General features: G+C 46.1%; 1 protein-coding gene across 7 annotated transcripts in view; it reads right to left on the bottom strand.

The window, feature by feature from the left end:
- The window catches only part of BCAS3 (BCAS3 microtubule associated cell migration factor), a 298,303-nt gene that overhangs the window by 160,716 nt on the left and 123,644 nt on the right, over window positions 1-13,943 (bottom strand). For all 7 annotated transcript variants that reach the window (XR_009489142.1, XM_059865710.1, XM_059865709.1 and 4 more), the window contains exon 22: window positions 12,642-12,739. Coding sequence is in view for 6 of the 7 variants with exons in the window: in XM_059865710.1 (XP_059721693.1) it covers window positions 12,642-12,739 (98 nt within the window). In the remaining variant the exon portion in view is untranslated. The remainder of the gene's footprint in view (window positions 1-12,641; window positions 12,740-13,943) is intronic.

The raw sequence follows: 13,943 nt of genomic DNA on the forward strand, positions 1-13,943 counted from the left end.
TCCCAGGATTCAAAAGAAGAAGGCACAGCTGGGTAGAAACACAGGCACAGAGCCCAAAATTCAGAGCTTGGCAATGCTATGGAGGAAGAAAGGGCAGGATTTGAAGCTTTGGGCTGAATGCTGCTCCCAAACCTACCCAGCAAAGGGCTCCCTTCCCTCCCACAACCATGGATTCCATTTGATGTTCCTTCCACAGCAAGCAAGAAGAGATAAATTAAAGCTGAGAACCTAGAGAGGGCTTTGATCCTATTGCCTGGAAATATGGGTAAGAATATTTTCTCCAGACATACTTTTGCTATATATGGGAACCAAATGCTGAGTAATCATCCAAACCTTCTGGTGCTGAGCACAGCTGGGATCTGCAGCAGAACACTGTCACAAGGGCCCAGGACAATGGGGAAAACCAAGAAATTGCTGAGAAAGAGGAGAAAATGGTGATCAAAGGCACTGGAGGCCCCATCAGACAAGAGGGAGAGTTTCAGGCTGGTGAGCTTAAAGATCCAATTGACACATTTATTCTTGTATTGCTGAACCTCAACAGGCCAAGTAATGATTATCCCTTTTCCAAGAGAAAAATGATCCCATCTGAGACCTGCTGACTCAGGACAGCAGTAATGGGATGCAAAAGGCTGAATTTTGGTTTATTGGTTTACAGATAGCACCAGCTGGCAGGGATGGAGCATTCAGAGCTGCTTATCAGGACATGGCCTCATGTCCCAGGCACTGACAGGGATGGGATGGGGACAGAAGCTCAGATGTGGCATGGTCACTTGTGGTGATGGCCAGGGCACAGCCAGGGCTTCAGAGCTTGAGTGTGCTGAGAACACGGGGGTTTCATTTCTCTAGGTACTCCTCATCCTCTGAAGTGGGAGAAATACCAACTCAAAGAGCAGCATCAATTCTTGCTTTTCACTTAAAGTGCTCATCAGTGTGGCACAGCTAATTAATGCTTTCAATAGGTGTTAAAAATTCCCGGGCTGTAAGGCAGTAAATGCATTCTGAGCAGGCAAAGGCAAGTGGCTGCAGTTTAGAAGCACAAAGGTGAGATAATGGCCTTCCACATCACTGAACTGTCAACCTCATTTAGCACAAAGCCTGGCATCTGGAGATTTCAAATCATACAGCCGTTTAAAAATATATAGAATGTTAAATTAAATGACAAACACAGGACATGTCACCTTTTACAGGCAGAAATGTAAAACCAAAGCATATGTTCTCCAACTGTATTTGCTTCAGGATCAGCAATATTTTTGTAACCTCATTAGTTTCTTGACTTGGTTTTAAACATGCAAGGATGGATATACAAATAAGTTACAGGTCCTCCACGTGACATCCTCAATTATAAGTCAATCTTTAGCAGCAAAATAAATTAAGAACTGGAAGTTTAACTCTTGTGGAAGGTGAAGACAATGAGGAAAAATTTTGGATGAAATTCCCTCTGTATTTTGGGCTCTGACTCCAAGAGATGAGTGCCAATATCCCAGTTTCAAACCTCCATTTACAAGCACACCCTGTGGCTGTGTGTGTGTCCAACTGGCCCTGCCAGCCCCAGGGCTCAGAGGCAGCAATGGACCCGAGCTCTGCTACCTGGAGCAGCCTGGCTGTGTGACAGAGCCCAGGCTGTGGCTGGCTCCTCACAGGGCAGCTTTGGGTGCTGGCACCCTGTCCTGTCACCTCTCTGGTGGCAGTGCCACATCAGGACAGCTCTGTGGGATGAGGAGAAGGTGACAAACCCCAGTTCCCAGCACCACTGGGTACCTGAGCATGGTGCTGCTGCTCTGCACAGCCCAGCTCCACGATCCCCTGGAAAAGGGGACACCCTCACCTGCCAGCTCTGTGTCCCCTGGAAAAAGGACAGCCCTAACCTGCCAGCTCCCTGTGCCCTGACAAAGGAGCAGCCCTCACCTGTCCCCCGTGCCAGTTCCCTGTCCCCTGGCAAAGGAGCAGCCCTCACCTGTCCCCTAGCAAAGGAGCAGCCCTCACCTGTCCCCTGGCAAAGGAGCAGCCCTCACCTGTCCCCCCGTGCCAGCTCCCTGTCCCCTGGCAAAGGAGCAGCCCTCACCTGTCCCCTGGCAAAGGAGCAGCCCTCACCTGTCCCCCCGTGCCAGCTCCCTGTCCCCTGGCAAAGGAGCAGCCCTCACCTGTCCCCTGGCAGAGGAGCAGCCCTCACCTGTCCCCTGGCAAAGGAGCAGCCCTCACCTGTCCCCTGTGCCAGTTCCCTGTCCCCTGGCAAAGGAGCAGCCCTCACCTGTCCCCTGTGCCAGCTCCCTGTCCCCTGGCAAAGGAGCAGCCCTCACCTGTCCCCTGTGCCAGCTCCCTGTCCCCTGGCAAAGGAGCAGCCCTCACCTGTCCCCCGTGCCAGCCCCGTGACCCGAGCGGGCGCTCGCACTTCACGCCTTGCACAATCCCTCACTGAGGGTTCTTAAGAGGCCATAACTGGGCCAATAAAGCTGGATTTTATTTTAAAATCCATGCACAGCAGTGGGGAGTGCTGCCTGCTGATGGCACTGAACAAAGCAGCACACCCCCAGTCCAAACTCCTTGTCAGCTCCTGCTGCAGAAGTGGAGCAGCTCTGAGTTTAACATCAGACAGAGCTGGTGCCCCTCCACCTTCCCCTCCTCAGCCCCCAGCAAAAACCAGCATGATCACAACTGAGACCACCTAATGATCACCAATTAACAATCTCACTGAGCCCAGATCATCTTGAAGCTGTGCCTCCTCCCAGGCTGCACCTTCCTCTGCAGGAACTGTGGGACCAGCACAAACCAACTGCAGTATAATTCAATTTTTTTTTCGGTCAGGCAGATTCACAAAGTTTCAATCATGTTTCATTGGAGAGAAAGAAAAAAGCATGAGCCAAACTTTGAAATTAAATCATGAAATAGTGAAGCACTGCTGGCAGTTCAGCTTACTGGGCATCAAAGTTTAAACTTTGCTTTCAACCTCAGTTTTCCAAACACGCTGTCACTCACCATAATATGGGTTAAAAATAAGAGAAAGCAAAGATGAAATGTAAATGATTTAAATGCATGCATATGTTCTTTTGTAAAATGCATAATGCAGCTGCAAGATTTTTCCTCATATTTTGGACACAAACCAAGGGGGAAATGGTTCACTTACAATACAGTGAATTTTTTATCTAACTTCAGTGCTAAGATGCAGCTCCCTGCAAGCATTTCTCTGTATACTGAGTGTTGGTTTGCTTTTATTTGGGTTTTTTTCCTAGAGTTTAAATACAAACACCAAAACCAAAAGACTACCAGAGCACTTTTTGCTTCTCCAAATTCTTCCACAGCAACTTTCTGCTTGTTAAAAATCCACCAGCAACACAAAAGCTTTGCAGATGATCTACAGCCATTTACCACATCTTACATTCAGTCACAAGTCAATTCATCCTTATTTTTAAAATATATTTTAAGTGATGGGCAAAAAGTAGAGTACTCAGTGGTTTGCTCAGCATTCCTGCTGTAAATGATAGAGGCAGGGAATGGCAGGGAATGAATGGGAGCACAGGGTGAAGGACTGTCACCATCCTCCTCCTCAGCTGCTCTGGTGTGCAGGGAGAGTCCTGGAGGTCCCAGCCTCCAGCCCTGGGGCTTTTACTCCTGCTTGGAGCAGCCCACCTGGGATGTCCTCCTTCCAAAGGGAACATGGAGTGTCTGAGGTGAAGCCCCCAGAGTTAAACCTGCTGCTGATCCCTTGTGGAGGTGAGAAAATCTGTTTTCTGTCTTTGCTGACTGTGCCCTGCTTGTTCTCACCCCCAGGTGAAAATCCCAATTAATGGGAGCTGCAAAGAGCTAGCAAAATTCTTACTGCAACAGTGCCTTCTGCTGCTTATTGCATCAAGGTAAAATTAAGGAGGCAGCACTTTCCTGGAGTGAAGAGTCAGGATTCTTTGCAGTGTCCCAAAATTGAAAGATGCTACAAACGTGTCATTTCTCACACCAACAGCACAAGAGGCATGGAAAGGAAAGGCAGCACAAAAGGGGATGGCAGAGCCAGCTCCCACAACTGCCACTCCTCCAAGCTGTGCCAAAGCCTCCCAAAGCCAGGAGCTCTCCTGCAGCCCAGGTGGGCTGTGGGGGGCCAGGGCCAGCTGTGCCACAGGGCCAGGCAGGGAGCCCTGCTCTGAGCAGATGTGAGTGAGCTCCAGGGAAAGCAGCTGTGCAGAGCCCCAGGCTGCTCCACACCAGGCACAAAGGGCTGCCCTGCTGCTGCTGCTGCTGCAGGGAAATGCCAGGGAGGAAAGGCTGGGCAAGCCTGGCATTCCAGGAGAGGATGCTCTGCACCCCAGCTGACCTGGGGACATGGGATTTCTGCTAGCACTATTACAATCACAGAGCTTATAAAATGTATTTGGAAAGGCTTGTCTGTTGGTTTTGGGATAGGATACCAAGGCCCCAGGAATCCACTCTGAGGCCTTAGAGCTGTGGCCAAACTCCAGCACAAACCATATGTTGTTCATATCAGCACCTTCTGCTTCTCCCTCGCTCCATTTTCCAGGCCTGCATGGAGCAGAGCCCCGGGGCACCAGGGCTCAGGGAGCACCTCTCACCTGGAGAGATCCCAGGACAATGATGCCAATAACCCCAAACCTGTGTTCTGTCTTTGCTGAGCGTGCCCTGCTTGTTCTCACCTCCACAAGGGGAGCAGCACCAGCTCTAACTCTGAGGGCTTCACCTCAGACACTCCATGTTCCCTTTGGAAGGAGGACATCCCAGGTGGGCTGCTCCAAGCAGGAGTAAAAGCCCAGGGCTGGAGGCTGGGACCTCCAGGACTCTCCCTGCACACCAGAGCAGCTGAGGAGGAGGATGGTGACAGTCAGGGGCTCCTTTCCCTGCTCCCATTCCCTGCTCTCTGCAGCAGCCACTTGCTGGCACCAGCTTTGGCTTTTCAGAGCTCTCCAGCCAGAGCTGGAGCAGTAACCAGCACCCAATTTAGCCCGGGTTGTAATAAAAAGTGAAAGTTAAAAGCAATGCAAGCAGCAGATAAAGAACTATTAAAATCTGGCTGGGGTGATGCCAGGGATGGAGTCCAAGGCAGGGGAGGAGCCACAGCTCCAAGGCAATGGCTATCCCACACTGGTGGGTAATTAAGGAAAACAAAATATTTTCCATCTGTTTCTTTACCCCTTACGTCACCGAGGCAATAAAATATATACACAAGTGAGCACCAACAGGCTGTAGTTCAACTGAAATATAAATATTTATTCCCAGCAGAGAACATCTTTACTCCTGTGAGTAGCCAGGGTGAGGAGGCTGTGATTGGAACACCCTCAAGGTATTAAACTGCACCTTGGAGTAGATGAACTGCCTGGCTAATTTATCATGCCAAATAGCTCAGTTTTATGTGTCATATCCCCCAATCCACACTTCTGCTCACTCATCCTTATCACACTCTAATGGACAACTGCTAAAACCTGCTCCTTTTGGATTAACAGTGGTGAAAATAAGTCCTTCTGCTGATATTAGATTAAAAATGACAGCAGGAGGAAGCTGAGAGACAAAAGGAAGGGTCTGCAGAGCCCTGAGGGCAAGGGCTGATGTTCTGGAACACCTCCTGGAAAGAGGGCAGGACAAGCTGGAGGACCTCAAGAGGATCAGAACCAGAATCCTGATGGCTGAAACCACTGACATCTAACAGAGACTGCAGGCCAAAGTGGCAAAAAGAAATAAAGAAGCCTATTTAGATGTTTTCAAAGCAAACATGGGAAATGGTGAACAAATACTTTGAAAGATAAAGCCTAATAAATGAAATCACTAAATAAAAATGTCTCCATTATAAACTGATTACAAATAAACCTTTCCCTGAAACAATACTCCCCTCAAAATTCAAATACTCTTTTAATTAGCACATCCATTTTAAGGCCATTTCAAGCAGTCTAGATTATTAGATGAGCTTAGAATATGTTACAAGCTTATAAAAATATAAAGATTTGCAAAATGCTTCCTTTAAGCAGCGCAGGAAAAGAGCAGAAATGTCAATGCACACGCTGCCTGCAAATACCAGTGGTGTGTTATTTCTGTGCAATCTCTCAAAACACAAGTACAGACACTGAGGTTTCTGGATCTCTTGTAAGTTTAACAGTAGCTGGGAGCTCTTAGATCTCCAGCTATAATAAATATTGTATCCTACAGGAGCCCGTCGGGAATCTCAGCTCATGTGTTGCTCCACAGAAGATTGTGGTGTCAGATATGATTAGAATCAACACTTCCCACTTCTTCAGAGCTTTAAAGCTACCTACACACAGCATTAACAGCTGCTAATCAAAGATCATTAAGGGGCACATCAGAATCTCTTATTAAGAATGAGTTTTTGTTAACTAGCACAAAATACCCAGGATAACAAGATTATTTTTTCCTCCCTCAATAAAGCCATGGCATTGCTGTGCTTACACCATGCTCTAGCCCAGTGCAATTTTTCAGCTGATGTGAACTGAAGGTGCCTTGCCCAGCTGGAAGGTAGTGGCTCACACTTGAGCAGTGAGACACTGCAGAGGCTGCACTAATGGAGCCCTGAACACACGTCAGGCAGGTTGTGTGACACAGGAACAACTGTCTGGGAGCAGCAGCACTGTGCCAGGGACCATTACCAGGGCCCCTGGGGCCCCACTGCAACTTATCTTCCTGGGGAAGAAAAACCCCACTCCCCTGGATTTGGTTACCATGCTGGGGAGGGCACAGTTCACTCAGGGAGCTGTGACATCAACACAGGAACTGCTGGACCAAAAATCACCTGAGAGGTGAACAAGGAGAGCAGCACCTCCAGGAACCTCAACTGCTTAAAGTCAAATTCCAACCCAGCAGGGCCTAGAAATTGCTGAGTTTTGATTTTCACTTGCACCACTGGAATCAGATGCATGCAGCAGCAGTTTTTTAAGCTGATACAGGCTTGGTTTGAAATGCAACCATCTCAGAAGAGATGAACTGCTCCAATCACTATCAGACTGCTCAGCTGTACCACAGGCACGCTGGGATGAGGAGTCTCCTCTGTCCCTTGCAGGGCAAAGCTGCCCCACATCACCACATTGTGCTGTGGGGAGTGAGCTGCCACCTCCAGAATTGACTAAACCATCCACAATCATCACAGGGTGGAAAATTAAATCAGCATCTAATGATTCTGCTGCCTTTCACTCGCTGCTCCCATGCCTGTCCTCTGCAGTGTACTTCTCCTGCCTCCAGAAATCACCCACCAGTGTTCCAAGACATTAATGCTACTCCATGGATCCCTGCAGCTGAGTCTTTTCCCAGTCCAGGCAGTGATCCAGCAGCAAGTGCCCCATCAGTAGTGTCAGGTCATTTCAATTTCTCCTCACATCTCCCCAGTCTATAGGGCATAGCTGCTTGCAGATGTAATCATGTACACTGCACTGGCATCTTGGAGCCTGGTGGAGTCAGTTCTGTCTTAAGGCTCTCTTCAAAAATCATCAGATAGCATTTTCTCAAATTAGATTAAATAAATCAAGTTGAAAACACACTAAGTACCAGAATTTTGCATCATGCAGCTCATGCACACACACACACTTAGCAAGGCAGATGAGCTGGATGGAGAGAGCAGGAGCACATGGGAGGAAACAAAGATACCTGAGATGTCCCACATGCTGTCACCAGTCAGGGAATGATGCATAAAATGTTATGCAAATAGGTACCATAATAAGCATTTTAAATAGGTACATTAACAGGATCAGCACAGAAGTTATTTCAGGAAAGAAACATAACTTAAACTCATGTAAATTCAGGCTGACAGGAAAAGTAACTACAAACCAAGCAGTGCTGGGCTGGCTTTTCTGTGTTACTGAACAGGTGATGCCCCCTAAGAGCAGCTTGTTCTCTGCCCATTATTAAAACCTCTCAATTACTGTGAAGAACAGCCCAGGGGCCAAACCCCCTCCTTGCCTTCAAAGCTCAGCATTATCCTGTGGAGCCCGGAGTGCAATCTCTATCTGCCACAACAAACCACCTTTATCCCAGGCAGGTAATTACAGGTTCAGGTCAAGGACTGGAGCCCGGATCCATTTCACGGCCCTGCAGCCACTCAGGCAGGGAGTTCAGCAGCCCTGACACCCGAGCCCAGCAGTGGGAGCCCAGCCCTGGCTCAGCCTGGCATTTATTGCCTGTGGCAGCAGGGACAGCCTGGGAATTCACAATGGTGGTGACTTCATCTGCCAGCTGCATTCACACATCTTTACTACCTGAATAACTGATCTGCACTGCTCCCAGGCAGCACTTTGTGCTCTACAGCGTTTGGGAATAAATATTTGATTGTGCATACAACAGAAGGGAGCTCAGATGGTTTAAGGTGTGACAGCAGAAGTGTTTATTAAATTCCAAGTGAGAGCATTGCTGGACAGTAAAATTTTGTCCCGTGGTCTCTGCCTCACAGGTGTGGTGATGAACAATAAAAGGACAACTCCCTCCCCCACAGAGCCCCAGTCAATTCTTCTGTTCATTAAACCCTCTGCAGGCAGAACTCTCTGTCCACGACCAGCCAGTCACACACAAAAGAGAGGGAAGTACTAAATTACAAGCTGATTTTAAGTGGGCATTGATTGAAGTAACCAGAAGAGAGCTTAGTATTGTCAGAGTTTCATACAACAGTAATAAACAATCTTCATTAAAAAATGATGTGTGCATCCCCCTGCAGCACAGCACTCACCAGGTTTCAGTTGAGAACATTAAGGTTCCCCCCACCTCACACACAATTAATGAGGAAAAGAATCCTCAGGATCTTTTTCTTCTACAAATTAATTTTATTCATTAAACAATGCCATTCACTGAAATCCTTCCCACTCAATTTCTGCATTTTTTCTAGGCAAGAAAGAAACAGATTTATGATTCTATTCTGAGATCTCCTCCCAGCAGGAAAGGAAGAGGTTGATGTAAAAAAAGAGATTAGACAATTCCTCTGTCAGTGTTCTCATCCTCCACTAGCAATGCAACCAATCATTACTTGGCTGATGGGTAAGTGTCCAAAAGCTCTTTGTGTGAGGGAACAAACAAGGCTTTCCATAGACAGACACACAGATGCAGCCACTTCTCCTAAATGAGCAGGACTGAGTCACTGAGCACACCTGAGGACCTGAGCCCACACCTGGGTGCAGCTGAAGGGAAACACTCAGTGCAGCTGTGTGGGCAAACTCACTGACCAGCAACTGCTGCCAAATCCTTTCCCTGGAGCTTTTCCAGCCCTGGAAGCTCAGAGGTGACCGTACAGATATCCTAACCTGCCTACACCCCTCACTTCTGCATCACTCATCATTCAGAGAGCCCCACCAGGTTTGTTTTTGCAGATGTGTGACACATATGATGTATGTCACTGTTCCACAGGTCACAGAATGCAAATTCAGAGAGGTGCCTGGTTGGGGTGGGTGTGCAAACATGGGACCTTCAGCTGCAGCATCCCCTGCACACAGGAGGACTCTTTAGGGGTTTTTTTTTGATTTCTGGGCTCATAAATAGAACCTGACTTACTAAGGCTTAACCCACCAGTGCCAAAGCCAAGCCCAGAGCCTGAGCACACCTTTGGGGAGGAGGGACAGACAGACACCCTCTGCCTGTGCACACAGGGAGCAGCTCCTAGCTGTGCAGTGGCTCTGCTGCTGCATTATCACCAAAGGCTTCCTCCTTCACAGAGATTTAAACTCACTGCTGTCCCCCTTTAACATTCCCAATTGCCAGTCTGCAGCAGCATCTGGAATTACAGAGCACTTCATCCTTGAGGGAATATTCTCTCTATGATGCATATGACTCAAATATGTGCATTGAGGGACAACTGTCCAGCAGCTTTAGGTGACTGAATTTTTGCAAACTTCTTGAAAAAAAATAAACCAGGGAAGAGTGTCTTAAGGGAATTTTGAGTTGAGAGAAGCAAACTGTAATACACATTTTAAAAATATATCCAGGTAACTTTACAGATTCAGCCATCCACCTTGAGAATGCCACTGTAAATTTTCATTATTGATAACAGCATTAGAGTTTTGCACTTTTTAAATGAAGACTTTTCCAGGTGATCCTATGAGATTGTCCTTAGCACACCACAGTTTTACAGACACATGAGGAAAAAACCATGCTTAAAAAAAAAACCAAAACACACACAAACTGCTTAATAAATGCAACAACAGAATTGTCACCAAAGGGGGAGAGGGAAGGAAGCTATTGGGAATGGCAGAAGGATAATGGAGATGATAAACATGTACTAGGAGTATCTTTTGATAGGAAGGAGAAGTGATGAGTCAGATAAGCAGAGGCGCCACATGGTTGCATCTCCAAGCAACAGGCAATCAAAGCTCCAGATAAGCATCTTCATAAAGTGCAACAGGCCCCAGTGCAGGGCCAGAGCTCAACAATCACTTCCTGGTTCAGCTCAGGCAGGAGAAATTTATGAGCTACTTAAAAATCCTTCAAACCTAAAAATGTCTTTTCCATAAAGAACATCAGCTGTGTAGGGCACGGCGTGGGAAGAGCAGGAAATGAGAATGCTTGCAGTGGTGGACTGGAACACAAAAACCCAGTGCTGTACATGAGTGGTGTTAATACCAAACCCTTCCCATCCACAGCTGAGATTGATGGACTTTTCTGCACATCTCACAGGTGGGAGGAGAAGAAAATCAGCATAAAATACTCTTCTTTCCTTTGCTGGGCCCTGTTACAAGTACAGTTTGAAATCTCAAAACCAGTGCATATATTTTCCTTGTGTCTCCTTTGCTCTGCAACAATTCACACCCCTATACCATCACACAACTTAGACTCTGAACCCCTAAGTTCTGCATAGGAAAGAGTGAGGATCAGGTAATACAAAACCTGCAAAGAGATGCTAAAATCCCTCAATCAAAAACCAATTCCAACCCAACCTGTCTGGGTGAAGCAAACAAAACACTGCCATCAGCATGTCCCTGACAAAAGCCATGAATTGTTTACAAGAAACTTATGAAGTGTTATAACCAAACTGAGCCACTGCTGCACAGTAAATATATTTCAGTGTCCTAACAATGTATACAATGGATTTTGGCAATTTTAATACAGGCACACATGTTAAAGGCATTACAAATGAGGCTTCATCACATTCACAGGAGTCAGTTCGTGTTAAAGCCCCATCCACACCTGAGAAGATGTTGAGCATGGAAGAGGCAGAGCCCTGTGTGTCCATTGTTTCTGCTGTAGATGGGGTAACACAGCTTTAGGAGTGCCACAGTTACAGAATGATCACATTTCAGAATTCCTGCACATCCCTGTTACAGGTGAAGGCACTGCTCCTACACAGGAGGGAAAATCCTCACCCTGATCATGCTGATATCTCTCTGTATCAGCTGATAGTGAGGCACAGCTCTGCCATTAATCACTCTGAATCTCAAGTGTCACATATACAGCCTGAAGCTCTCTTGTGATTCCAACTTGGAACCTTTTAGGAGCAATAAGCATAGATGAACTAGGCAAAAAAAAAATCGTAACTGATGCATTAATATTTTCTTCTGTATCAAACAATTATTTTCAAAATTACTTTGCCATATAGTAAAACAAACAAAATTCCCCCTCAATAACCAACACCAGATGCTTCTCTAAGCCCAACAGGAATTAATTTAACAACTTTTAAATATTTGAAATGGAATTTATAAGGACAATTCTCAATATCCAAAGTAAATGTGGTTACTATTGAACTCCGTTATAAACACATATATGAAATATCCTGTAATACCCAAATAAATTCATTTGGCAAACAATGAAGTATCTTGGACTCAGCATTTATATCAAACAGCAAACAGAGTCTGAAACAGGAGCTTTTATTTTAACTCTCTTTAAACCAACCTTCAGAAACCCCTTTCTGTATGTGTTACAGTCTCTTTTTACAGTTTAACCTCAATCCAATCAGGAGTCTCCAGGGATTTTCAAATCACTGAAGATTAAAATCCTCTCTGACTTGACTGTTTGACTAATGCTGTGTGTTTAATAATTCTACTTGTGAGAGATTTTATTTGACAAAATCCTGCTGTGTGGACCCTCAGACACTGCACAGCTGCACTGGAACATAAAGCTCTGCTGCTGCCCTTGTTTCTTCAGACAGGCTATTCCCCAGCACTGAGGGGGAAAGAGAACTTTATAGTACATCTATTACTCTGTTGATATTAACACAACCACTGTAGTATTAAATCTACACACTCTTTTCAGAGCAGAGCAGTGAAAATGTGCCTATTACACAAACATAGATAAACTCTCCTGTTGTCCCAACTGCTCACAGAAATCAATTACATTTATGATTACATTTCAATGAAAGCTACTTTATAAACGAGATGGAACTGTAATATTCTATGCTTTAGGCATTCATTAATAAAAGCATTTCAGTGTTAGTATTTGTAAATGTTCTGCTTTTTAGTTTAGGCAATTTTTAGCATTCTATAGCTCATGTTAAACTTTACATAAATATGTGTCCAGACCTCACCACAACGCTGTGACTTCACATTTGAGTGGTAAGAGGAGGGGAAATAAAAATCATGATTATGGCAGGATTGAGTATTTGTATGAGACAGCACTTACCCTGTGGTGCAGAGAATCAGGACAACCTCGATGGCAAGAATTAGTACACGTGTTACCAGCCAAAACAAAAGAGCAGGTTGATGATATGGAGCACAGAAGGAGGCTGTTCCTACCTGAAGTAGCATCGATGACCGTGGAGACGCCGCGCCGGTCGGCCGCGGGCCGCGGGGACCCCGGCATGCTGACGGGCTCCGAGCGCACGGGCTGGATCCTGGGGAGCACACACACACTCCTGTGAGCCAGGCTGGAGAGCACCCTGAGGGCCATCACATCCAACCCATGGCCTGCCACCTCCCCATCGACCAAAGCATGGCACCAATCCCACGTCCAGTGCCACTTTACACAGGTCCAGGGATGGTGACCTCACCCCTCCCTGGGCAGAGGATTCACAGCCAGCACCTGGCCACGATCCCACCCAAACGAGAATCACCTAGGACAAGCAGCAATTGCACTGTGAAAGGGCTTAAAAGCTGTTGGAAAGTTCTGGTTTCCCTTGATTGGTGCAGCTGAGATTGGGATAATCCGCCCAGAGACTCAAAGTGGGTATTCCCAAAGAATGGCTCAGATGGGAGCACTCAGGAAGCTTCAAGGAAAAAAGGAAAAAGCTCTCCCTACCCAAACATGCCTAAAAAGCCTCCATTGCCCTCCTCAACAGCAGAATTTTAAAGACTCATTTGGAATTGTTGATTCCTTTTGTAACATAGATCTGTATTACTTCTTTTTATTTCTGCTTTCTTTCTGCATGTGCATACATACATACATATATCTATATATATATATTTATATTCTAAAAAAATTTGACAGCTATATCCTTACTTGTGGCAGTAATTACACACAAGGAAAAATCACACATTTCAAACCCATGGATTTCCAGTCCAAGGACAATCTGCCCACTTTTCATGGGACAAGTCATATTATCCATCTCTCTTGCTTTGCTCCTAAGAGTTTCAGACACAGCCCCAAACAATCCAAGTCCCTACCACAGAACTTTGGACTTCAAATCACACGCAGAGTCAGGAGCATGGAAACTTGTTAAATCTGGAGTTACTGGGCAGGACACAAATACTTGAAGCATAAATCTCTTCTACAAATCACCAGTAAATATAAACCCACAGTTACCTTCCCTCTCCTTCCTTCCCTTCCCTAAGCCAACCCCCTGCCCCCAATCCCAAATCAGCTAATGTCCAAAACCAGATGAATTAAATACATGAAAAAGAATTACAAGGAAGGAAAAAAAGGAGTGGGAAAAAACCAAAACAGGGAGGAGGAAAACATTCCAAAAGTTCACTTACTGTTCCAACACACTGACCGCTGTCTAAATTCATGGCACAAAGCTCCCACTCACGTCTGAGAAAATGAATTTATTGAGCAATGCAGAAACTGTGAAAGGCAAGAGGACACTGAGCAAGGCCACC

This window comes from Haemorhous mexicanus, chromosome 22, assembly GCF_027477595.1.
Source record: "Haemorhous mexicanus isolate bHaeMex1 chromosome 22, bHaeMex1.pri, whole genome shotgun sequence".
In the NCBI taxonomy this organism is placed as follows: Eukaryota; Metazoa; Chordata; class Aves; order Passeriformes; family Fringillidae; genus Haemorhous; species Haemorhous mexicanus.